Source organism: Hippopotamus amphibius, chromosome 9, assembly GCF_030028045.1.
Source record: "Hippopotamus amphibius kiboko isolate mHipAmp2 chromosome 9, mHipAmp2.hap2, whole genome shotgun sequence".
Lineage (NCBI taxonomy): Eukaryota > Metazoa > Chordata > Mammalia > Artiodactyla > Hippopotamidae > Hippopotamus > Hippopotamus amphibius.
The window spans coordinates 91,813,859-91,840,605 of record NC_080194.1 but is presented as its reverse complement, the minus strand read 5'-3'; the positions used below and the strand labels follow the sequence as shown (position 1 = coordinate 91,840,605).

The following is a 26,747-nucleotide window of genomic DNA, read 5'->3' as shown; positions in this document are numbered from 1 at the left end:
CTTCCCGCGGGGAGACTTCAGGCTGCATCCCAAGAAGGACCGATGAATGGGAGGTGTTAGAAAAGACAGCCCCAAGTGTCTGGTGGGCCTTCACAGTAAAAGACACCCAGGCCAGTAGGTACCCTGAGGCGGGACATGGCACATAGCCCAACAAGCCTCTGTCTGGCCACCGTTTAACATATCAGGGTTTGATGCGGTTGACAAGAGGCACCGAGGAGTGACAGCTTAGAAGCTGGAGGTCCTGTGTTCGTGTTCTCGCTTTGCCCCCAACGAGCCCTGTGGCCTTTCTGGGCCTGGTTTTCTCATTTGGGAAGCGTTGGCTCAGGGGTGTCTGTGGTGGAGGAGAGAGAATGACGGAGGGGTCATCCTTCAGCAAGAAGTGGGGGCAGCACGGAGGGGACCTCCCCCAAGCCCTTAGGGACTCTGCCTTCCTCCCCCCACATCTCACCCCCTCCGCTGCACGCCCCGGCATCGCCCTCCCTCTTTCCTGGGGGGAGCTGGGAGGGGCTGATCTGGGCAGGTAGACACCTGTGTCTTGTGGGGCGCAGAGTGGGTGCAGCTGAGGGGGACTTTGCCCCTTTGGCAGGATGGGAGAAACTCTCAGTCTCCACCAGGGGCCGTAAATTACAAAGGTGAACCCACTGGTGGAAATTCCAATGGCTTGAGACCAAGAGATCTAGAGAAATTGTCAGCTGCTGAAAGGTGGTACCTGCAGGCACATGCGTTAGGCAGAGAAGGGGCAGATAACGCCCAGTAAACACTGATAATGTGTCTCCTGGGTGTGTCCACGCTGCCAAGCACATAGGCCGTTGCATGCACGCCAATCTTCCCAGAGTGAGCAAAGCAAGGTTGAAAGAAAACCGAGTGTAGGCCTTGGTGCTAATTCTAATCCCCAAGTGAAGACCTTACTAGAAAAGTGCCTGGCCTGAGGGTCACCAGACCTGTTCAGATCAGACAGTACCTTGAACAAATGGGCAGAATCACATACTTAATAAAAACATCTGAATTAATCTCCCTGGTTGGACAGAGATTGTACGACAGGATCACCCAGCCCCACTGCCTGCCCCCCGAGGGTTTATGCTCTGCAAAACGGCAGGGGACTCACGTGGGTGGGATGACGGGGGAAGGAGGGCTCTTCACCCTACATCAGCTGGGAATATGCTGCCTTCCGGGGTGGAGTCTGAGCTGTCCCGCCTAGCCCTTCGCTCACAGCCTTCTCAAGGCCCCTTGCCGAGGCTTCATGCTTTTTTGGGTGCTTTCCGAGGTTTCTGTTTGGGGGAGGCCAGTGGTTGGGGTGGGGGCTGGGGCCGCCCATGCATGCGTGTTTGTGTGTGTTTGTGTGTGCGCAGGCGTGTTGTTGGCACGGACGTGACTCTGCATTACCCAGGCCTGTAATGAGTCCTCATTGCAATGGGTTTGATGGAATAATTATATTCTGGAAAAACTGCAGGAAACTGCGTTCCACTTCTTAAAGGGCAGGATCATCAAACATTTGTGCTACATTATTTGCAGTCACACCTTCTGCTGCATCTGCTCCCTTAAAAAAAAAATCTCCAACTCCAATCTGATCTGAATATATAAATCTGAATTATCACAGCAAAGGCGATATGCTCACACCTTTTTTCTTTTTTTTTTTATCTGTTGCCATGGTGATTAGATAAAATTCACGCCAAGTCTCCAGGGAAGGATGGAATTATTTCAGACAGTTTCTCACCCCTCTCAAGCTACTTCTCTCTGTAACATGCCTGGGCACCATCTCTATCTAGGCTTGGGCAGAAGACAAGCAAGAGGAGAAGGCACCATCTCTTTGGGAAGCCCTGGACGAGCAGTGGAAAGCACTTGTCCTTCAGAGATGCTCTTGGTGCCAAGCTGTTTCCCCATTCACAGAGCCAGCAACATGTCCTCAACTCACAGCTTCCCCAGCCACCCCTAAAGCCACCCGGGGAGAAAAATGGAGGACCAGAGAGGAAAAGATGGCGCCCTTGTTCAAGGTCAAGGCAACAGGAGTTGTAGAAACTGACCCAGGGCTGTGGCTCTGCCCTTCCCAAGTAGAGCTGAGCAAGGAAAGGTTTTCCTGGAAAAGCAGAGTCTCAACTCCCAGCACTGGGTTTGCATCTGAATCCACTTTCCATCAAGACTTTCTCACAGGGGCTAATTATCAATGGATGCAATTTGTTAAAAGGTTTTTGTAAAGGGCATTATTGACCTAATTGTTATTTCACACCACCAGCTCATGAACCTCTGCTCTGTGTGTGTACGCATACGTGTGTCCTGTGTGTATGTGACTTAAAGGATCCAGAGTGCATTACAGAAGGCAGAGTCTCCCTCCCTAGTACAAGCCTTTTCATTTCCATCAAAAGTCCCAGTTCCAGGGTAGAGGAGGTAGGAGATCTGAGCTCTGAGCTCTGATTCCTGGAGGCTTCTTTCAATGAAGCCTCGGGGAACTGAACACACACCGTAAAAGCTGAGAGAGGTTCATCATGAAAACCACAGCAAGAAGGGGAAAGCTTCCTCAGCCCAAACCTACAGGGCGGAACAATGATTTGTGTTCATTTATTCCAGTGGCTCATGTTAGGGTCTCATGAACAGTCCCACCGATAAAGAGCAAGGGGTTTGGGAAACCTAAAATTTTGAGTGTATCTCACAGCAGTGTTTTACCAGATGATGAATCAGGAGAGCAAGTCCTGGGGGGGGGCAGGAAGGGATTCTGGATCTCCCAAGGGGCTTCATCCTGATCCCTCCCGGCCAGCACACAGGGAAGAAATGAGCCGCAAGCAGGTCACTGGGACAAAGAAGACTTCTTCGAGTATTAGGCAGAGAATGTCTCTTTTGGGTTGCTTGCTGGGACTGGGGCCCACTCAGCAGAGCAGCCTGGGGAAACAGCAGGGTCTGGGGACCAGCGTGTTGTCATTTGCTAGAGATTCTACGTGAGCCTGTTGTGTACTGTCTCCTCTCTGGTCCGCAGTTTTCCACTATGAGAACAAGGGAGAAGACGCCTATTTCTGTCAACTGTTGGGAAATGCTGCAAACTCTGATGTCAGGGATGGGGTTAGTACAAGGGGCCAGTGGAGAAGCAAGGACACCAGGAGGCTCCCCACCCCGGCTGAGCACAGAGCCTGGCACCTGGGCCAGCCAAAGCCAGTCCTGTCACTCAGCCCCCACAGCTGTCCCAGAGGAGCTGTGACCCCAGGACCATAGCAGGACTGTTGGGGACACAAGGAATAACTGCATGGGCATGGGAGTTCAGCGGACCTGGCTGTGAATCCCGCAGAGGGCACTTTACCCCGGGCCACGCAGCCTCTCTGGGCCTCTGTTTCCTCGAATGTGAAATGGGAATAAATGTAAAGCCTACCTCCTGCTTGTTGTCAGATTTAAATGGTATGAAATCTATAAAGCCCTCAGCAGAGTGCTTGGCACAAAGTAAAGGCTCGATCGATGGTAGCTGAGATGATGATGGTGAGGATGCTGGTGAGGATGCTGAAGAAGGAGGAGAAGCACAACATTATTGTAGCAAAAGGTGATGCAAACACAGCACAGAGAAGCCCTGTCCTCCGGTGCCCCCTTTGCCATTCATTGCCACTGTGTTCGGGGCACATCACTTCATCTCAGAGCCTTATTCTTCATCCACAAAACAAGAGCCTACTCTGTTGTGAACTCGTGCACTGTTATTATTCTTGATTTTCAAATGAGACAAGGAGGCTTCAAGAAGTTAAGCACTAGAAGTTGCACAAGGTCACGTATTAGTGGCTCAGCTGGGGTTCAAACTCAAGGGTAAGAGTATCTCCCTGGCCTTCAACACAGCACGTATAACATGAGATGATGCATGTACACTTTTGTTGACTGTCAAGTATGATATGTGGCGAAGTTGCAATGGTTGTGGGCATCACTTTGAATCGGCAGCTGAGACCTGTGCCTTAGTGGGGCTTAGATGCAGTTGTGGCTCACTCTGTGTGCTGCCAGCACAGAGACGGGAGGCCAGGGAAATGGCCTTAGAGAGCCTGGTTCTAGTCCCAGCTGTCCCTGATTATGGGACCCTGGACTAGGTTACCTGAAAGGTCCCCTCCCAGTACTAAGCCTCTGTGATTGTAGGATTCAGTCACTGGGGACCAGGTGAAATAGGCATTGTTTGTGAAAGAGAGGCTTGGATCTTACCTAAGGACAACTAAACGAGATGGGAGAAGAAAGGGCCACCAGAGACATATGTGTGCAGCTAAAAATGATCCCGGAGTCCTTTCCCTTTAAGAGCAGCAAAGATCCCTGACTTTTGGATGAGGGCTGTGCAAGCCTGGAAGGGGGAGGGGGCCCGAAAAGCCCCCGAGTCTAGAGATTCAAAGGCACCTCGGCCCCACGAGATGCAGAAACTCTTAATTGGAGCTGTGCGTGCATCCAGCACCGATCACTCCATGATGTGCCTTTCTGAGGCAGCACAGAAGGCAGCCCTTCATTAAATCTGACACCAGGGAATTAATTCAACTCACTGCCGTCACTCTGTCTCCATCACCCTTTCCCCTCAACAGCCATTGCTCCTTGATCTTCCCCACCTTCATGTCGAAAGTTCTCCTTGAGAAGGGAAGCTTCCCCTGACTATCACCTGAGCTATGGCTATATTGAGGGCCAGGACCCAGGGCCCAGATCCAGAGGGTATAGCGGGGATGGATGGGTGGATGGGTCATACACACACCTTCCTAGAAAGCAGATGAAGGAAGGACCACAGGCCATGATGGTTCCTCCTCCACCACCAGCAGAAGAAACAAGGATTTCAAAGCTGATAGTGACCGCTCCCTGCCTCACCTCCTTTTAGCTATTCTTGAAACAGTGACTTTATAATTAAAGTCCCTTTGGGAGGAGTCATGTGGAGATGGAGGAGGAAGAAAAAGAGAAGGGGCGGCTGGGAAGCTACCTGGGCCACTCTGCACTGTCGTGGCACTTCCACGCCCATGGAAAATCACAGGTTCCAAACTGACGCCCTCCTCTACCTATAGGTACCTTTCTACCTACCACTCCGTCCCCCCCAGTGTCTTCCTGACTCCACAGGTGGGTGACCCATGTGCAGAGCACCCACTGCCCGAGATGAGTCAGGGTGGGACCTGGGGCAGGCAGATCCCCACTGCCACCCATGGGAACCAGTCACCCGCGTTGTAGGTAACCTCCTCCTTTTGTCCCAACATGCCAGATCAACATTATCTTTTTCTACTCATGCTGAGAAGTGAAAATGGTTGGGAAGCACTGCCCTAGGGCTCCAGACTCTGAGATCTGTCTGTCCAAGGAAACAAATTCTCAAAAGCCTTCAGTGACTTCTATTGTAAGTCACTAGACAGCACTTGAGTTTAATTTCTCTTTCTCCGTGGAGCCCCCAAAGATTTGTCCAGGGCTGTTAAGGAAAAAATACAAAACTCATAAGACCAGGGAGAGGGTAGGTGGATTATGTGAATGCTAATTTATGAGAGAAGAGAGATTTAAAGAGATTCCCCAGGGAAATATTCGCATCTGGTCTGGGGTCCTGGTTGAGGTCGGTATAGTCAATGAAATAACACTAGTGAAGTAATATCTCCCGTCAACATCCCCATTTTATTTTATTTTTTTAAGAACTTTTATTGAGATACAGTAACATCCCCATTGTATAGATGAGGAAGTTCCCCGAGAGGTAAGTAATTACCCAAGGGGAGACCCAGCTGAGACGCAGTCCCCGTCTCCGGCTTCCTGTGGCTTGCTCTTTCTGCCCTACATCAGAGCTTCACACCTTTGGAGGATTCCCACTTGCTCAGGATGCCAACCAAAGTCTCCTCCTGACTACCATCAAACAGTGGAGTCAGGTTAGAAATGCAACATGAGCCACTTTAAAGAGTTCTTGGTTTTGTTTTTTAACCTTCTTAAGAAATTCTGACATTTCCTTTTCATTGAGTCACAAAATCAGATTATAAATTTTTTCCCACCCAAGGTGGGGTAGGGGGACTCTGAGTATTGGGGCTGAAACCATCAAAACAAAGGAGCACCTGGCCGCAGACTGACAGCCTGTCCCCCACCCATCATTAAGATGAGATGTCACACCTGCACCCATCCTACCGAAACCACAGCCACCAGTGTGTCTGGAGTCTGTTACGCCCTCTACCACCTGGGAGAAAGGCCCTTTGTCCTGGGAGCAGGAGCGCCCTGCTTTTTGGTAAAGCATCAAAGGAGGGAAGAAGGAAGCTAGCCCTCATGGGTTTTCTTACTATTAAAGGTGTTAACATACGTCAACGTCAACACACTCCCTGAAATTGTGTGAAAGATCCGAGTGACCCTCTTTAACAGTAACCTTCCTGTTAAAAGGTTAATTTCGGAAGTTGAAAAGAGAAGAGTGGTGCTGGGCTCCTCTCAGAGATGGCACTGGCAGCCCAGCACCACATAAGGAAGACCACTCAACATGGCAGGTGCCCAATGGACCCTTAGGGATGCCTTTCTGTGGTCCATGTCACCCGGTCACCCAAAAGCTCACAGGAAGGTCTGCAAAACACATGTGGGCCTATGTGATGGTGGGACTTTTGTAAAAATCAGGAAGGAGGTTGAGGCCACATTTGGTCAGCAGCAGAACAGAGATAAAGCATCCCTGAAACACAGAGCAAAGAACAAGGATTCGGAAGAGTCGGGAAGCAGGAGTCAGTGACAGCAATGAGATCATAAGCCTTCCTGGAACTTGCAGACATCTTGGGAAGGACATGGGACATTCCCAAGGAGGTGGAATTAAGATTAGAGGCAACTTTTGTAGCTTTTAGGAGGCAGGGACCATCCTATTGTTATCTGGGTTGTAGAATAATATTCCTATGTTAGAAATGAGGAAGCTGAGAGAGTTAGGTTAAAGGACCAGGACTTTTGAGAACCAGAAAGCTCAGAAGCAGCTAGCACCACGAGGTGGATGATGAGAAAGCAGATCCCAGGCTGCACTGGTGGAAACAGCATGTTCCAACCAAGGAGGGGGCGAGGGTGTCCTTGAACCCTCTGTTCCTACCATCTGTGGTGCAGGGCATTCACTCTGAGCCTGAGTTTTGCGAAAGATATTGCCAAACTAGAATAAGACCAGAGGTGGAACCCAGGATGAAATTACATAAGATGAGATCATACAAGGGCCTGCAGCAGAAACAGGCTGCGTGAGGCAGGAGGATGGGACATTGCTGGGGTGGGGCGGGTAGTTGTCTTCAGTTACAGAGGGTACCACAGAGGGAGAAGGAAACTATGTAATTCTGTGGGAGTTTGGGGGTAGGTAAGGGATTGGGTGAGGACCTAAGGAATGCATTTCAGGAAAGCAAATTTTAGCCCAACATAAGAAGGAACTTCATAAAGGAGGCACTTCCTAAATTAGCAGGAGCAGCAGCTACTTTGCAAGGTATCTACACTTAAATATGGCTTTTCCCTTTTCAAAACCACTTCATATTTAATCTCTTGTAAACATACTCCTCACAGAACGTAGAGAACTATAAAAGAGAAAACAGAAATCACTCCTAATCTCACCACCCAGAAAGAACCACAGCAATCACTAAAAGCTTTGAAGTAAGTCAGGATATCCATCTATGATATACGTGTGTGAATGTGTGTGTGCGTGTGTTTTAACCAATTGGGATCCTACCATACGTATACAATGTATTTTCCACTTAACATCACATTATGATCTTTTTTCATGTAATGGAAATTGTATCAGAATATTTTCTATTATATCATATTAGATATAATATGGGTATTAAGGATTTTTTTTTTCACTGTTGTAAATAACATTGCAGTTAACAGAAATCTTTATTGCCATCTTTGGTTACTTCTTAAGGACAGAGCCCAAAGGATGTGGACATTTATGGCTTCAGCTTCCTATTGCCAAGTTCCTTCCCAGAAAGGCTGTCCCAGTGTCTCTTTGCATCCGCGGAGCCTGCCCAACTCTTGCCATGTTTGCCAACATCACCTCAAGGTTTTTCCTAAAAAGAGCACTCCTCCATTTTCAGATGAGAGTTGAGACCTCACTTTTCAGGAACACGTCTGTTATCTGCCTGCTTATGATAAACAAGTTACAGACTCTGTCCTGTGCATACACCCTGATCACACACGCTAGCCCAGTCTGTGTTCTTTGAAAACACTGGCGATCCTTCCAGACCTTGGGGAATCTCAACCCAAATCCACCCTGTTGAGGATGACAGCCGCCCTCGTCCTGTAGTGGGATGCTTCTAGAGGCCTGGGTCCCAGGCCCAGTCAAGGTCACCCAGGGCATCTATATAATGAGCATGGGTCTGGGCTCCATGGCTTTCAAGGCCCATTCCAGCCCTGACAAACCAATTCTACCATCTGCATGTACCACCTGGGAATTTGGGTATGTAAGAGGGTTGAGGAAAGGCAGGACAGGAGAAATCATTGTTTCAGAGCAAACTGGAATAGAACCAGGTGTTCTACAAGGCAGCATCTGGTGATCCTTGCCTGCCCTCCTCCCAGCACACCCCGTGTTCTCCAGGCCCCAGCAGCACCAGGAGATCACTTTTCTCTCTCAGGTTTCCCTGTGGCTATGACCTGGGCTCCCAGCCTTCTCTTGTAATTTGAGCTGGAATTGGGAGTAAACTTCTCAAAGGAGGTAATTATCTGGGCATCTCCCCCCATCCCCAAGTCACTTGTCCCTATCCAGCTGGCCTCTGACACTGACTGACTGCCCCTCAGGACAGAAGGACAGACAGAAGGCTGCCAGGATGCTCCTTGGTTCCCAGCTTCGGAAATCATAGAGCAAGGGGGCTTCGTAGTCCTATGAATACTCCCGGTATTCTTAATTTCTATCCGCCTCATGCTGGGTCTCCAGACTCTCATTAAACCGGGATACAGATTACAGTGGGATCCCCGAGGCAGATACATCTCTCCTCCTCTCATATTTACACCATTTTCATTGTTGTTATTTAACAGCTGCTGAGCACCAAGCCTGCCCAAGGTGGCCCAGGCAGAGGAGGCAAGAACTAGGTCACGGAGGGCACAGCTGAGACGTGGGCTGTATATTCACCCCTCCCTGACCCCATTAACACAGACACCACCCCCTCCTCAGGATGAGCCCCTAAATCGCACTTTCATCACCAACCTCCTCTCTCTGCCGCCAGTTGCCCAGCCCTAGAATGTCACAGAGGGACCCAGCCTGCGACCTCACCCTTCTCCCAGCATTTTGCATACGGTATTGATAAGGGTACTTTTCTGATGAAATATATCATGCTTATAGAGAAAGGAAAAAAATAACATGAAAATATCCATGTTTAGTTTGGCTATATTTTCTTCAGATCTGTTTTAGAAGAAACATTTTAAGAAATAAGTCCTTCTGAAAACAGTTCTATTTTTCTCCATGAGCCCATTGTCTCCTTCCTCAGAGGTAAGTACTATCCTAAATATGGTGTTTATCATTCTCATGTGTGTTGCGATACTTTTGCTACATATGTATGTATCCAGAAACAATACAGGATACTGTTCTGCATGTTTTCAAACTTTAAGCAAATGGTACCATAATGTACGCATCCTTCTGCAATGTGCTTTTTCCATTCAACACGTTTCAATGACATGTCTAGGTTGATTTGTAAAGCTCTGGTTCATGCGTTTCCCCTGCAGTATAGTATTTCATTGTTGGAATATAATAGATTTAATTTATCCATATTGGTTTCCATTGTTTTGCTATCACAAACATGCTGCCGTGACAATTCCTGTCTTGCACCTGTGCAAGAATTTCTTTCAGGAATATACATGTTGGAGCTCTCGTCTCAACATGTGTGTCTCCCCAGCAGGACACAGACCTGTCACCGTGTCCCCAGTGCCCAGCATGATGGAGGCCACGTGGAGCTCAGTAGAATTTGTTAGACTGAACCGACCTGGAAGGGGTCTGTGGGATTTCAGCCCCTTCACTTACAGATGAGGAAACTGACATCCAAAGAGAGGGGGTAAAATCATTTTGCGAGAGAGCTGGAACTGGAAACCCCAGGCCCTCTCCCCCCATCTTTCCAGCCTGATCTTTGCCTGGTTCTGTGGGAGCTGGTGACTATTAGACACATGATCCAAAGGAGACAGAGAAGAGGCAGAGGGGAGAACAGTGCTTAAAGGGGTCACACCTGGACCACTGGCCTCCAGATGTAGGCCTCACACCTGGACACCCAGCCTCCACAGGCGTGTCTCACACCTCGACCCACCCCCTCTAGATGAGGCCGCCTCAGATCTGTATACCCAGTGCCCAGGCTGAAGCCTGACTTTTGTGTTTTCCCTTCCTCCTCCTAATCCAGGCTAGTGGAACAGCCTGGAACCGGAAACCAGGAGACCCAGATGGCATGGTTGAGAGATGAAGTGTGGGCTCTGGTGCCAGGTGCCTTGGGATGGAGTCCCCGCTCTACTTCTTTTTTTTTTTTTTTTTTTTAATTTATTTTATTGGCTGTGTTGGGTCTTTTTTGCTGTGCATGGGTTTTCTTTAGTTGCGGTGAGTGGGGGCTACTCTTCGTTGTGGTGCGCAGGCTCCTCATTGCCATGGCTTCTCGTTACAGAGCACAGGCTCTAGGTGCGTGGGCTTCAGTAGTTGCAGCACATGGGCTCAACAGTTGTGGCTCACGGGCTCTAAAGCGCAGGCTCAATAGTTGTGGCGCACGGGTTTAGTTGCTCCGCGGCATGTGGGATCTTCCTGGAGCAAGGATAGAACCCGTGTCCCCTGCATTGGCAGGCGGATTCTCAACCACTGCGCCACCTAGGAAGCCCCCCGCTCTACTTCTTACTAGCTGTGTGGCCTTAGTTGAGTTATGTCACCTCTACGTGCCTCATTTCCTTCATCTTTAAGATAGGGATGATAATTCTACTTACCTTGTCATGATATTGGGAGGACTAAACAAGTTAGTTTGTATAAAGCAATTTAAATGGTGCCTGGCATATGGCAGATGCTATGCTTTTTTTTTTTAATTGAAACATAGTTGATTTACAATATTGTATTAGTTTCAGGTGTACAGCAAAGTGATTCAGTTATATATATTTATTTATGTATATATATATATATATATATTTAGATTATTTTCCATTATAGCTTATTACAAGATATTAATATTCTTCCCTGTGTTATACAGTAAATCCTTGTTGCTTATCTATTTGATGTTTAGTAGATTGTGTCTGTTAATCCCATACTCCTAATTTATCCTCCCTTCAGTAAAGTTTGTTTTCTATGTCTGAGTCTCTTTCTGTTTTGTAGATTCATTCGTGTTATTTTTTAAATTTCACATATAAATGATACCAGATAATATTTGTCTTTCTCTGTCTGACTCACTTCATTTAGTATGAAAATCTCTAGGTCCGTCCATGTTGCTGCAAGTTGCATTATTTCATTCTTCTTTATGGCTGAGTAATATTCCACTGTATATATACACATATGCCACATCTTCTTAAACCAATCATCTGTTGATGGGCATTTGGATAGTTTCCATGTCCTGGCTACTGTAAATAGTGCTGCTATGATCATTGGGGTGCATGTGTCTTGTCGAATTAGAGTTTTCTCTGGATATATGCCCAGGAGTGGGATTGCTGCATCATATGGTATCTCTATTTTTAGTTTTTTAAGGAACCTCCACACTGCTCTCCATAGTGGCGAGGCAGATGCTGTGTGTTTTATTATCACCTCCCCCTCCCCAATTCCATACAACAAGCAGGTGCAGCATCAGCGTCCCCTGCACAGTGTGGCCTCCCCTGCCATCTGACTCTGCTACCTGGACAGAGAAAGGCATTTCTCTGGGCCTCAGTTTCCCCATTTGAAAGTGGGGCTGATACCACCTGTCACAAGAATAAAATGAGCTCAAACAACACTAAAGGACCTTGATGAGGTACACTCCCAAAATAGACCTGGAATGGTGGTCTTATGGTTTTATTTATCCAGTCATGTAACTGCTGGTGGGGCCAAGTATCTTCCTATTCATCATGGGCCATGGAGGATGAGGAAACAGAAAAGATGTTCTGTCTTTAAAACGTGAGCCCAGGACTTCCCTGGTGGCACAGTGGTTAAGAATCCACCTGTCAACTCAATGGGACACACGTTCTATCCCTAGGCTGGGAAGATCCCACTTGCTGCAGAGCAGCTAAGCCCATGTGTCACAACTACTGAGCCTGAGCTCTAGAGCACACAAACCACAACTACTGAGCCCACATGCCACAATACTGAAGTCTGTACTCCTAGAACCCATACTCGGCAACAAGAGAAGCCACGGCAATGAGAAGCCTGCACATCGCAACGAAGAGCAGCCCCCACTCGCCACAACTAGAGAAAAGCCTGCATGCAGCAACAAAGACCCAAATGCAGCCAAAAAAAAACATTTAAAAAATATATAATAAAACATGAGGTCACATCTGTGACAGTGCCTGGCACAGTGTTTGGCCTGCAGTCCAGGGGCTGAATAAATGCTGGCCCGCCCTGGTCCCTACTTCTGTCTGGAAGGTTTTCTTCTCCCCAGTATAGGAGAAATCAGAGAGGCAGCAGCAGGAGGTCACTGAACCTCTCGGAGCCTCTGTTTGCTCACCTGTAAACGGGGATCACTGTTTCACACAGAACTGTCACAAGAGTCAGGTGTAACATATATGACGTGTGCCTGAGACTCTAAAAGCACAATATAAATTTATTCACTAATATTATAAAGCGGCCGTGGAGCTGGCCGTGGAGCTTGCTTTAGATCCCCACACTGCTTAAACCCTGGGTGTGACACTGTGGAGCCCTTCCTCCCGCAGGCCTCGCTGGTGAGCCCCCGTGTTCACCTTGCCAGTGCCCTGGGTTATGGGGCAGCCCCCTGCGGAGGGGGCAGGAGACAGAGGGGGAGTGTGGGGTGCGGCACAGAGGTTGCCTGCCTGTAGCCCTCCGACCTGAAGGAGGCCCAGTGATCACTCTTAGGAAATTCAAGGGCTGACTTGGGTTCCAGAAGCCTGAGCAGGGATGATCGCCATGTTTCTGGGAGCATCCTTAATCACTGAAGACCAACTCCCGAAAGTCCTTCCAGGACATTCCCTACTCAAAATCTTCAGTGGCTCCCCACTGCCCTTCAATTACGTGCACTCCGTGCAGCGTCAACCACACTGAGCTCCAGACAAACCAGGCTTTTCTCCCCCAGAAGTGCAGCCTCTGTTCTCAGCCTTTTTACCCCCGTGGCCTCCTGTACACAGAACAGGGGTTTGCAACCCAGCTGCTCACCAGATGCACCCAGGGGCTTTCGAGAATACAGATGCCTGGGTCTTCCCCCCAGGGATCCTGACTTAACCGTTCAGGGTTGGGACTGGCCACTGGTGTTTCTTTTTAAAAGCTCCCAGGCAATTCTAAAGTTGTGAGCTGACAGGTCTAGAACAGTCGCCCCCGCAGGAGCTACACCTGCCAAAACATGGATCCTCCAGGGCCCACGGGAAATGCCGCCTTACGCGGTGCCTGAGCTCATCACAGAAGACGGGGCTCCCGCCTCTCAGCCCCCAGAGGCCGTGCGTCTCCTCATCACACTCTGCCTTGTGTTGGGATCACCTGTGCCCCAAGCTCATCCTACCTGTGAGATAGCAAGCCCCCTGAGGATAAGCAGGTTATTCCCCACACCCTCCACACTGCTGTTATCCTTCCTGAACCCAATAGGCCTCATTAGTGACCCATCCAAAACGGTCCATGAAATTCACAACATGTGGGCCACCCACATTCCAACCCAGAAGACAAAGAGGGGACGAGGAGCTGTCCTCTTTGTTCAGGAGAAAAGGCCCAGACCCGAACTCTCATCCAGACACACTTCTGACCTAGATGTTCCCGTAGCCATGCTCTTTCCCATGGACAGTGGGCCAAGGTGTCTGCTGGTCTCTGCTCTGGGGTGTTTCTGAGGGTGCACGAGGTGAAGCTCTCACCCCTCTCCACAGGCAAAGAAGGGTGAGTGTGAGTGTGTGAGTACATATGTGTGCATAGTCAATATGTGCAAGTTACACGTGCATGTTATTCATATACATACACTCACAGGCGTTGTAATTAAAATGAGTTGCTTTGGTGTGCGGGAAGAGGAATTTCTCCAAATCCCTTGAGATCCTCAAGCAAAGACCCTTGGGAATCACTGTCTACATAACACAGCATCTTGCGCACAGGAAGTGCTCAAAAAACACTCGCTAGATTAAATAATGAACTGAAAATTCAACCAACTGATTGTTCCTTATGCCAACGCAGCCATCTATAGAGATTCAGGGGATGAAGTCCACCTAAGACATGGCATTGCCAGGAACAGCCCGATGGAGTTTGTGCCTCTTCCTGGGTGCAGACCCTGACAGGGGACAACGGTAGCCCATTGGGCTTTGCACGACTGCTTCCCTCAGCCTGTGTCAGGAACAACAGGCTCTGGAATATTCTAGATACAAGCCCTTTCCTTTCCTGTGTCCCATTCTGAGGAGCGGTGAAGACGGACCCCTGCCATGTGCTCTCGGAAGGGATTCCTCTGCTTTACAAAGCCCAAGAGCCCACTGGACCACCGCACAGACGACAGAGGTCATCCGATGCCTCACTGCCCACTGCCACTCACAGCCGCAGGCTTCTGTCTCCCACTCTGCCATCTGCTTCCCAGCTGACTGTCCAGATTCTGGCAGATTCCAGGTCCCTAAAGATATGCTCTGACCCTGAAGTGGAGGGGGGAGATCTCCACTTGTGAGAAGAAAATACTTCCAATTTACAGGAAGCCTCTGAGCCCCCCTGCCCCTGTACTGGAAGGTGGAGGGTGGTTCCTGGTTCCAACTGGCTTTGCATTCCACTGCAAAAGGCAGGCTCGGCAGCCCCAAAAGACACGTGCCCAGACTCCCGAGGGTTCTGCACACAGCAAGACGCCAGGGAGATGACAAAAGCTGAGGTTATAATATTAGGGGGTGGGCTTCAGCCACGTGGGGTAACATGAAGGACTTACCCTGCCTCTGCCCCAGGGTGAGAGTTGTCTCCTGACTTTCCTAGCCTGTGCCCTTCACCCTGAAGGCCAAGTGACCTCCAGGGTAACGAGAGCCAAGCCCATGCTCCTATATACTTATTCCTGGATGCTCTCCCCTGTATACTCACCCCGGGATGCCCACACCCAGACGCTCACACCTGAATGTTCACTTTTAAATACACACAAGATGATGTTCACTCCTCACAGAGACCTTCCAGGTCTCAAGAAGATGACTAATCCTGGGACCATTAATCATGTGTCTGCTCAGCACTGGGAAAAATGGAAAGGATCTATATGTAGGAAGTAGATCTATATAGAAAAATATAAACTGTACATGGAAAGTATGTTTTCCCTATACAGAAAAAGTACATAATTTCTATTCCTCTCGTCTGAGGAAACTGAAGCTCAGAGCGGTTACAGGACTTACCTAAGGTCATATGGCAAGTAAGGAGCAAGGCAGGATTTGAGCCCAAGCACCTCTGAGGCCAGAGCCCACACCCTCTCAGCTTCGCTGCTCAGCGTCACTCCACCCAAAAGCGGCTGCAAGTAGGCCCTGCGGATGTGGGGCATCACAGGAGCAAATGAAGGCCTTATTCTTGCAAACACAGAACCACATCCTTCCTCTCATTTAAATCCATCTCCTTCACAACCAGATCCAAAGGTCAGTCGCCTTCCTGGTTAAACACGCCACCAGGTTCTCAACAAACCTTGTCTGAGCACCTGCTATGCACTTGGCGCCGCGAGGCTTGCGGCATGATGAGTGCCAGCTTCCCTCCGCCACCACCGCCGTCCCGCGCAGGCCTCTGCTCTGCCCCGTCCCATGTGGCTCCAGCTCTGGCTGTGAAGTCTCACTGATACGCAACAGAGTTCAAAATCACAGGCTTGGCAGGAAGTGCCATCTATACATAGCTCTACCATTCTGTAAGCACTGTTGGCTTCTTCTGAATAAATGCTACCCTACATTAAATGCCAGAATTCGGCAAGCAACACTGCATGTTTGCAATGAGATTGAGAACTAAAGGCAAGATTGATTCTGATGCGAGCACCAGCAAAGCAAATGGGTTTTTGAAAACCCTATAATTTCCCTGCAACCCTTGACTTCACTAAACACACATTTTTAGACTACAGCACAGTTAGGTAGGCATTAAACAAAAATGAGGTAGTCTAATGATGATTTATGTGTAGGATAACCTTCTATAAAGAATTCTGCTCTGATTTCAGGGTAACTTACAGAGGTGCCACCTTAACCAAACAATGCCGCTTGTTCCATGGCCACAGCCACGGCACGATCCCGGGGCAGTGCGTTCACCTGCAATTGTCTTAAATCTCCTGAAATTCACCCAGTGGGTGCTCTGGAAATGCAGCACCTACCATGAACTAAATGGAAAAGCAAAACACGACACACGCAGACGCCGCCAGAGGCACCTGTAAACACAGACATTTCTGTTTGATGGAGGAGCCACGGCTGATGCTTCTGGAACCAACCACGTGGCACGTGAATGCAGAGCCGTCCGCCTGCCGGGGGGCTGGAAGGGGTGTGGGGAGCTGAGGGCCTGCGCTCCAGGGGGCGCCTCATGAGCTCCTGGATGCCAACATCACACCGGAGATCTGGTACCCACCTCCCCGGCTGTGTAACCTTGGGAGGGCCCTTCAGCTCTCCCAAGCCTTGGTTCCCCTGCCTGTTAAGTGAGGTTAGGAATGTGTCTCCTACAGATGGGGTCGGAAGGGTTCAATAAGATGCTGCCTGTGAACTTGCTTTATAAACAGAGAGCGCTGTACGAGGGAAGGATGACACAGGCATCAGGGCACAGCTGCGAGGTGGCCCAGGTCACCTCTAAGAGCTGAAATCAAACCGCTCTGGGCTCAGATCCTGCCCCACCACACCCTCATTCTATGGCCTTGGGCAGATCACCAGCTTCTCTGCCGCAGGCTCCTCATCTGCAAAATGGAGATGATACCACCTAGGACATAGGACTCTTATGAAGATGAAATGAAATGACTCATGAAAGACACTTATCACATAAGGGCTCAATAACTGATCACTTATTTTCTTACTATTATTACCACTATGATTAGCATTTCAATTTAGGCCCTCTGATTTAGGAGAGAATTCCTTTGCTGCTTCTGAGTGCTTCCTTGTAATCCTTAACCTGCAAAGTGTGTGTTAAGGCATTAGAAGGTGGGATTTTTCTCTCTGCCCTCCGAGGAGGAAGACGAGGCTCCCTTCCCCATCACAGCAAACAATAAGCAAACAGCAACGACAAAATCAAGGGCCAGCTGCCTTTTCCTCTCCACAACTGCCTCGATGAGAGAAACAATAATGGCCGTGAGTACCTAGGACAGCCCTCAGGCTGGAGTCACTAAAGTGTGTTACAAAGAGCGAGCTTGGGCTTTAGGGGCAGAAGCTCGGGGTCTAAGCACAGGCTCAGCCACCGAGAAGCTGTGTGCCCTGGAGCAAATTGCTTGGCCTCCCTGAATCTCACGTCTTTACACCTAAGAATAGGGGTAGCACGGTTCCCTCCCGGGGTTAAGAGGAGAATTAAATGAGATGACATCCAGGTACTTGCCACAGGGCCCTGCATACATGTTACATCTTCATATGTGTTTATCTTCTCTTTATTGACTTTTCTTCTAAATACACAAGTCCTTGAACCTCACTGCATCTGTTTCCTCATCTATAAAATGGGGAAGGGGATGGGGGTGCCTGTGAGGAACCAATGAGATCATGTAAAAGCACCTTATAAACTGTATAGTGTTATTACTGAGCCGGGGTTTCAGACTGAGCAGGTGAGACCCAGGTAGTTTGTGGAGTTGATCTTTGCTGTGTTGGTATCAAACCACACCCCTTTATTCCTTCCTCAACAAAATTTTGATTGGATACCATGCAAAGAACAAGTAAATACAGAGACTAATAATACTACAATCGTTTTGTTTCTCTCATTCTGCCCAGATACCATCATGGCCTGTTTGAATTAAAAATGTCGCAGGGGTCATCTACTTGGCCCCAGCTGTTTATGGCTTCCTCAAGAGCCCGTTTAGGGGAAACTCAGTACTACTGCTCCTCTTGGAGGCTGCATCCCTGGCTGGCCCGTGTCCTGCCTCCAGCCCAGCACCCAGAAAAGGTAGCACGTCATGAAGCTGGGTGGGCAATCTCCCTGCTGAGTTTAGTCCACTCTTGCTCTGAGAATTCAAGTCTCTCCAGAGGCCTACTTTTCATCTAAAGGATCCTGTGTGTACAGTAGGTTTCATTGTCCCCATTTCATAGGTGAAAAAAACTGAGGCTTCGAAAGTAACTTGCTCAAGGTCACCGATTAGGACTAGCAGACTCCGTAGCCTGACTTCTTTCTGCCACATCCCCCTACCTCTACCTCTTCTGTAAACTGTCTGTTCATATCTGTCACCCAATTTTCTACTGTGTTGTCTTTTTCTTGATTTGCAGCAGTTTTTTAAAAAATATATTCTGTATATTAATTCTTTATGAGACAACATAGTAAAGAGCTCAAATAATGGAGTCCGGCTGCAAAAGTTTAGATTGCAGCTCTACTGCTTCCTTCCTAACCTTAGACAATTCACTTAGCTTCTTTGTGTCTCAGTTTCTTCGTCTATAAAGTGGGGAATAATCATCCCCTCGTCTTCAGTTTGCTGTGAAGGTTAAATGAGCTACACATGTAAAATGCTCAGAACAGAGCCTGACAACTTAGTAAGTGCTGGGTAAACATTAGTCATTATTATCGGGTTGCCTTTTTTTTTTTTCCTGGAACTAGATAGAACGTTTTTGAGTTAAATGTCCTGACATCCTTTCCAGATTTCTCTCCCACCACTTTTATTTACGCTCCAGCCATGTCCCCAGGTCACCTCATCCTCCCCTTTCCTACTTGCCTTTCCCCATGCTGTCACCTCACCCAATGTGCTATTTCTGTTCCAAGGCCTCCCTCCCCTTCATGAACCTTGCTGGGCTGCCATCATCAGAAAGAATCCCAGCTTCTGATGTATCAGCTCTTCTTGGGAAGATACTAGAACCCCTAGATAGGAGCTGCTAAAGGGAAGAAACAGGTCACAGTCAAGTTTAATTCCTCTGCAAGGCATGAGACTCTGCCTAGCACCCATTTGTTAAAGTGCCTTGAGCACATCATCTGTTTCATATTAGCACACTGACCATCTCCCAGCCCATTTTCTCCAGGTCCCTAAGTAGTCAAGAGCTGAGATGCCCAATTTTGCATCTAAACAACAAAGCATCACCGGAGGGACCACAGAAGTGGTCTCTCTCAAGGTAGCTCTGAAGCAGCCTGGTGTGATGGAGACCAAGGACCACCAAGCGTAGATCTTGTAATACCACCAATCTTCCGTGTGACCTTAGGCAGTCTTCCTTCCTTCTTGCCATAGGGCAGTCCAGCAGGGGAGAGAGAGACTGTCATTTCATCACCATCATTAATCATCTTCTCTGAGCACTGGAGGGGAAAGGGGTCTGAATGAAATATAGTTCCTGCTCTTGATGATTAGATGTTCTCAGAGTGGGGATAACACAGATTTTAAAATATTACAGGGACAAAATATGATTAGTGTCTTGAGCAAGGAACTGATAAATTTTGGAGAGAATTCAGAAAAGGATCCCCTGGAAGGAGGTTAATCTGGATGGTTTTTAAATCCATTCTTATCAGAAATTGGGAAAGACATCATGGAGAAAAGGGGTATTTGAACCAGACTTTGAAAGATGGGTAGGTTTTAGACAGACAAAGAAGGAAAAAAATCTGGTAGTAAAAGAAAAGCACCTCATGAGTAGTTAAGACACTGTGCCCTGAGAATGAGCAGGAGAGAAGGGGGAAGGGGCACAAGAGGGCATAGGTCTGGGCCTGAGTTTCTTTATCAGTAAATGAGGAGACTGGTCACGTGACCTCCATGCCCTTCCAGCTCTGACAGTCAGTGACTCCATCCATTTGTAACCTACATGTGTCCAACTGGTTTCTGAGCAGCACCTGGGCTCTTTCTCATCTATGCCATCCCCTGTCCAAGTTGGTGGACAGTCATGGGATCAAAGCAGCTTTAGTACCAGCTGGAGCAAAATGCAATTAATACATTGACCCTGCGTTCCAAAGCAAATCAAGATCATATTTGATTGTTTATTATGCTGGGATTATCCATCCTTGACCATTAGAGCTGACAACATGAACAGAATCCTAAATTCCCAGATCAGAACCACCTTTGTGTCTCCCACTGGGCACAAGACAGAGCCAGTGCCCGATAAAGTCTCCTTGGTGGAATGATTGTTCACTGATCTTTCAACTGGAGAGCTCCTGACCTTCTGAAAAGCCAAAGCCTCTGGTCACCGCACACAGAGCCAGAGGCCAGGGCAAGGGCTGGTGACATGTTTCTGCCCCCAATCAAGTACAGGAGACAGGGGAGGCCCTCCTCCTATGTTGGAATCTGAGGATAGTCCATTTCTAACAGGCAGCCTGCTCTGGAGAGGCAGCAGGAAATAGAGCAACCTGGGCCCCCAGCTCAAACCCAGGCCACTTATTAGCTGTGTGGTCTTGGGTAAGTTGTTTAACTTCCCTGGGCCTCACTGTCCTCACTTATGAAAATTGGAAAAACGAACAAACAAAAAGCTATCTTTCTTAAAGGGTTATTGTGAGGATTAGAGATAATATATGTGGAATGCCTAACACAAAAGAGGTCTCAATACATGATAAATATTATTATCAATCTTATTATTATTACGCTATAACAGGTGCTATGAGGGCCCTGGGGATAAAGAGATGGAAAAGATGGGGTTGTACACCCTCCTGCAGCAGACAGACAGAAACAGCCGCCTCTAATGTGAGACACAATGAAATAAGCGCTCCAGGAATGGAGCCAGAGGAGTGATAGGTCTGTTACAGGCTTAGGTAAAGCTTCGTGGAAGGGGACACACATGAACCAAGTTTAAAGGACAAAAGAGGAATATGGGATTGCTAAGGAGAAGAGGACTTCCCTGGGAAGCAGTGGTTAAGAAGCCGCCTGCCAAAGCAGGGGACACGAGTTTCATCTCTGGTCCGGGAAGATCCCACATGCCACAGAGCAACTAAGCCCATGTGCTACAACTACTGAGCCTGCACTCTAGAGCCCGTGAGCTACAACTACTGAGCCCGTGTGCCACAACTACTGAGGCCCACACGCCTAGAGCCCATGTTCCATGACAAGAGAAGCCACCACAATGAGAAGCCCACACCCCGCAACGAAGAGTAGCCCCCACTCGCCATAGCTAGAGAAAGCCTGCATGCAGCAACGAAGACCCAACACAGCCCCCACCAAAAAAAAGGAAAAAAAAAAAGAAATATCCATGCTCAAAAAAAACCAAATAAAATAAGGAGAAGAGAAGATCAGTGCAGACCGGGCAGAGGAGACACAGGAGCAAATGCAAAGAGGTGTGAAAACACCTGGGGACAATTAGGGAGGTGGGCAACGGGTGGTGGGCTCACTGACTCCCACCTGTGGTTCGGGAGCACTGCCCACTTTTCCAAAAGGATCCCTCTGGCCAGTTTCTCCTTGCTCCTGCTTCTCCCCTCCCCCAAACACAGAGTGTCCCCAGTACCCTCCCAACCTGGCCGAGGCACAATGACAGCCCCGCAGTCAGAAACTCCATCCACTCAGAAGAGGGAGCTGCTCCAGGCTGGTCTTGCACAGCACCGCCAGATACACCTGGCCCACATCTGAGCAGTGTCCAAAACTCCCCAATGGGGCCCAGACAACCAGTCAGGATGTTGGGGAAGAGCATGCTGGGAAACTCCCACAAGGAGCCCGCATCAATATAATCAGGTCTGGTGGAAATTAAAAGCTTTTAGGAACAGGGCTGGATTTATCTTTATATCCAGGAACACGCACTGTAATGGTGATCATGCAGATGGGAAATTATACCACACCTCGGCTTCACTGGAGGCCTTAATTTTAATTCATGTTTCTGCAGAGCCCTTCGCCCTGTTACCCACCCCCCCTCCATCCCACTCGCTCTGGAGAGTGTTGACCTCCAGATCAATGCTCCCAGGAGAGAAGGGGTAGGAGTCTGTCAGCTCTCAGGTGAGAGGCTCTGTGCTTTTACACACACATCTTTGAATAGCCCAATGGGAGAAAGTTGACCAGCTTGGGGGGCAGGAAGGAGGAGGAAGAGAGGGGCAGGGGTCGTTGGCCACTCTAGGGAAAGCAGTACTTTGGGCTGTCTCTCCAGCCTCTACCTACCCTATGAAAAGCACAGCCCAAAAGCAGCTCAGAATTTCAGCAGCAGATCCGGGGGGCTTGCCAGCCCCTCCCAATGTGGACAGCTGGGAAGGCCAGCTCGTGAGCCAATACCCAACTCCTGGAGCTTGCTTAGGATGCGAGTGTCTAAGTCCTTCTAACTCCCCTCAGAGAGGCATTGGAGGACCCGCTCCTCGTTCACAGGGGCCTGCACCCGCCCCATCGGGACCCTCCTCCTGGAGCACCTAGCCTCCCCAAGGAGATGTCTCCTGGGCCCTGACTGGCCCACATAAGCCTCCATTCCTCCTCCTGCTCTCTCGCACCTGCTGCTGCTGGCCCGGTGGTTGGCGGAGGATCTGAGCCCGGCCCTGCAGCCTCAGAGATCAAAGTCAACATCGTTTTCCCCGCTCAAGAAGCTGCCCCTGAAGTGTCAGAGGGAAGTCACTCAGGCTCCTAAGTGCTTCCTTCACTTCAAGGCAACCTCGTCATTAAATCTACCCCCACCGTGAGAAGCTGCTGTCCAACATCCCAGCCAACACACACACACACACACACACACACACACACACACGGGGCAGTGTGGTATGGATAGCAGAGAATCCTATTTGTATGAAAAAAATCAATCAGCAATTTGCATTTTCCAACATTAAAGCCTGGAGCAGGTGGGCCCGAGTTCTGGCCCTCCATCTATAGAAGCTGGAGGATGCAAAACTCCACTCCCTATGGTTCTCACGAATTCCTCTGGGAGGGTGTTAGTTGGATTCATGCGCTTTGGGAAGTCTGTCCCTGGATCTACAACGTAGCTGTAGAGGGATCTACAATGATTTTGGATGGGGCTGGAGGGCTGGGCAGGGGAGGAAAATCCTCCAAAGCTAAAGGAAAGGAAGAGGTTCTACAGAACTAACGTGTAACAGAGCCCTGCCGATTAGCTCCAGTCCCCTTCCCTGATAATTACGTCCTTTGGGGCCACCAGCCCGGGGTTGACATCAAAGACAGCCCTGAAGCACCAACTACAAGCACCAACTACCGTGAGCCTGGGGGAAGCTCACTGCCTCCAGCTCCTCCGCATGGGCACCAAGTTACCCCTCGTCTTTCCTGTCTGAGCTGAGCTTCTAACTAGCCCACGCCCACTGAACTCAGCCTTATCCCAATGCCTCTGTACATGCCGTTCCCATATTCTTTCAGAATTCTCCCAACCTTCCATTCCTGCACCCACTGAACATTTGGTGAGCATCTGCCTTGGGGATGCAAGGCGGTGCATCAGGAGCCAAGATGCGTGCTTGGAAACAACCCAGGTCCCACCCTTGGGAAACTCAGCCTAGTGGGGGACACAGACCCTGTTACACAGAAGTACATACACCTCAACAGGACTCAGCAGCACCAAGAGGAGAATGCTCTTGTTCCCCTAAGAATCATCATCACAGCTCCAGCCCATCCTCAGTGTGTGGCAGGCAGGGCTTGAAACATTTGACATACATGAACTCATTTCATTTTTACTTGAACCCTATGAAGTAGGTCAGCCATCATTCCTATTTTATCGTCATTAGGGAAACTAAGGCGCCAAGGAGGTAAAAGAATTGCCCAGAGGAGTGAGTTTCAAGCCCAGGCAGTCTGGTCCTAGATTCTGGGCTCTTAATCACTACACTTGACTCAGTTCTACAAACCCTTCCCTAAAAACCAGCATTTTTTAAATATATTTTTTCATCTTTATTGGAGTATAATTGCTTTACACTGTTGTGTTAGTTTCTGCTGTACAACAAAGTGAATCATCTATATGTATACATATATCCCCGTATCTCCTCCCTCTTGAGCCTCCCTCCTACCCTACATAGCCTACCCCTCTAAGTTGTCACAAAGCACCGAGCTGATCTCCCTGTGCTATGTAGCAGCTTCCCACTAACCATTTATTGTACACTTGGTAGTGTATATATGTCAATGCTACTCTCTCACTTCGTCCCAGCTTCCTCTTCCTGCCCTCTGTCCTCAAGTCTGTTCTCTACCTCTGCATCTCTATTCCTGCCCTGCCACTAGGTTCATCAGTACCATTTCTCTAGATTCAATATATACAGCATTGACTTTTTGCCTTCCTGAGGCCAAGGCCCTCCTTACCTACAGCTCACAAGCCTCTGATGTACTCAGAGTCACACTTTACTGGATACGTTTGTACTGGCTCTGGGAGGCAGCTCTGTACGGGGTTCAGGGCACAGGCTGAAAGAACAGACTGGGTTTCAGCCTTGCCCTCTGCATAAGATGTGTGACCCAGAAGTCTACTTCTTGGAGCCTCAGTTTCCTCTTCAGTAAAGTAGAAGGGAAAAAATACATGTATGGGCTTTCTGAGAGGATAAAATGAGTTCATATATGAAAGTTTCCTAGCCCAGAGCCTGGCTTATAGTAAACACTCGAAAACTTATTATTATTATTTTAATGAGTATAACTCTTGGTCCATAAACTCAGGTGTATAATACCACATTTCTTTATGTTCTTTAAATCACCTTCCATCCGACTCTGCTGGAGAGACAGGACATTCAATCCCCATCACTGTTGGGGGTTCCCCCAGGGACGTGCCAAGGCCCAGGGTCTCTCTGGTCCTCACCAGCCCACAACAGCCCCTGCCTGTATGATCACTCTGGGTCTTGGGCTGTGCACCTCATGCCTCACTTGGATACAAGAACCCTGACCTCAGTCCCAGACCCCACGGAGCCACACACAGCCACCCCTGTGAGATCTGACCGCTTCCTCCAGCCATAATCACTGAGCAGGCTTCAGTGCCACCCTGTCTCCAGCATCCATTTGTCTCCTGTTTGTGCACTGCCCTCAGAGACTCTCCTCCCCAGCCAGAACACCCATCCTAACCTTTCCTGTTCACTTACAGAAGGCAGGGGGAGCAGGTGTCTTCAAGTAGCTTCTGATTCCTGTCCAACCACAAGCTCTGAGACTAGGAGGTATAATGGCCTGGCCATCAGCTTGGGACTGAGAGAAGGAAAAAGTTCCTAGCACAAACACAAATTAATGTCTCAAAAAAGTATCCTGCCACACTGGCTGTCGAGGTGCCGAAGCATTGGTTTGTCTCCTAGCTCTACTTCGGAACAACCCAAGGAGACTGAAAGACGGCTAATGCCCAGGTTTACTGCTAAAGATACTGATTTGGGGTTGGGCCCAAACACTGATGTTTTACAAAGAGCTCTCCAGGGGTTCAATTGTGTAGCAAGATTAAGAACCCCAGCTTTATAGATTTCATGCGTAGAAGTCTGTCTTCAACTAACCTGAAGACCTCGAGCAACTAGAACCATTTCATATGCCCAGCAATGGGCCATCAGTGCTGGAGGGGCACTCGGGGAGCATCTGATCAAGAGCCCTCATTTCACAGAAAGGAAAACCAAGTCCTTGATGGAGAAAGGAAGAAAAAGCGGCAGGGCCTCTGCAGTGTGCATGGATGCAGGGAGAAATGCTGCGGTGATGGGAAAACCTCACAGTTTTGTAACTGGAGGCCTGGAGGTATTTGGAGGATCTGAGGTCCTCTCTTGGGGTTTCCAGACCTGTTTTCCTTTGAAGGGACAACCCTGCATAGGGAAAAGGAACCAGTAATGAAGGACTTGCAATCACAGTGGCTCTAACAAGGTGACCCAACAACACAGTATTAATCTCTTTTTCCAACACCTGGCACAGTGTGAGGCTGGCTAGAATTCTGATGGGGCAGCTCACGAAATAAAAGTTCCACGCGCATGCTCACTCAAGTCTGGTCCTCCAAGAATCCCAAGAACACAGACCGCATGCCAGCCTCGTATCCCTCCTCTCCCCACAGCCTTTCACATATAAAGTCCTTCTAGCCTTGCCTCCCAACCCTAAGGCCAAGGGCAAACATCCGGTGGTCAGGAAAAACAGTGACCCCACTCCTTCAGGGGAGCAGGACCACCCTCTGTCTGATGGGACCTTCACACACACAGCAGAGGCTGCTGGCACGTCACCACCCCATGCGGAGATGCACCAAGCCGAGACCAAAGACACTTTTTTTTTGCCAAAGCATCACCAGAACAATAAAAACCACTTGGCAGAACCAACCTCGAGAGCTGGGTGAGCTCAACCACCAACACGGTACCCCCGATTTTCCGGCCCCCATCCCAGCGCCCCTGCCTGTGCAGCCCTGCGGTCCTCTCTTACCTGGGATGATGGCGACTGTGTCTTTCTCCCAGGACACAACGCTAACGTATTCCTGCACTGAAGAGGGGATGAGGCACTTGAAGACGGCCACGCTTCCACGCATCGACCTTTGATCCTCCACCCGGACGGTGTAGGGTTCCCTGAAAACTGCAGAGAGATTTCGGGGTGGAAAGAAGAAGCTCAGCTGGGACACAGTGGGGGACCCGAGAAAGCCACCTCTCAGCATTCCAGACCGCACCCCCGGACATCTCTTCTCCCACCTCCCACTTACCCCGCCCAGAAGTTCCTGCAGGGTCTTATTCCTACCTTCTCCAGCAACCTCCTTCCTGCTCCACCGGGCAGGCCCCCCTCTCTTCCTCAGAAATACCCAGCCTCCCTCTGCAGGACTGTAAATCCAACTTCTAGCCTTTCCAATTTTGGTGAGTTTTAACAAACGGCATTAGATTGTAAGGGCCTGGAGGGCAGTGCCTACAGCCTGCA

The 26,747-nt window shown here is 49.1% G+C and overlaps 1 protein-coding gene across 1 annotated transcript in view; it reads right to left on the bottom strand.

The window, feature by feature from the left end:
• Nucleotides 1-26,385, bottom strand: part of DSCAML1 (DS cell adhesion molecule like 1) — a 329,691-nt gene extending 303,306 nt beyond the window's left edge. Inside the window, exon 1 of the mRNA XM_057749582.1 lies at nt 26,268-26,385. Coding sequence (XP_057605565.1) covers nt 26,268-26,370 — 103 coding nt within the window. The 5' untranslated portion in view covers nt 26,371-26,385. The remainder of the gene's footprint in view (nt 1-26,267) is intronic.
• Between the last annotated feature and the right edge of the window lie 362 nt (nt 26,386-26,747).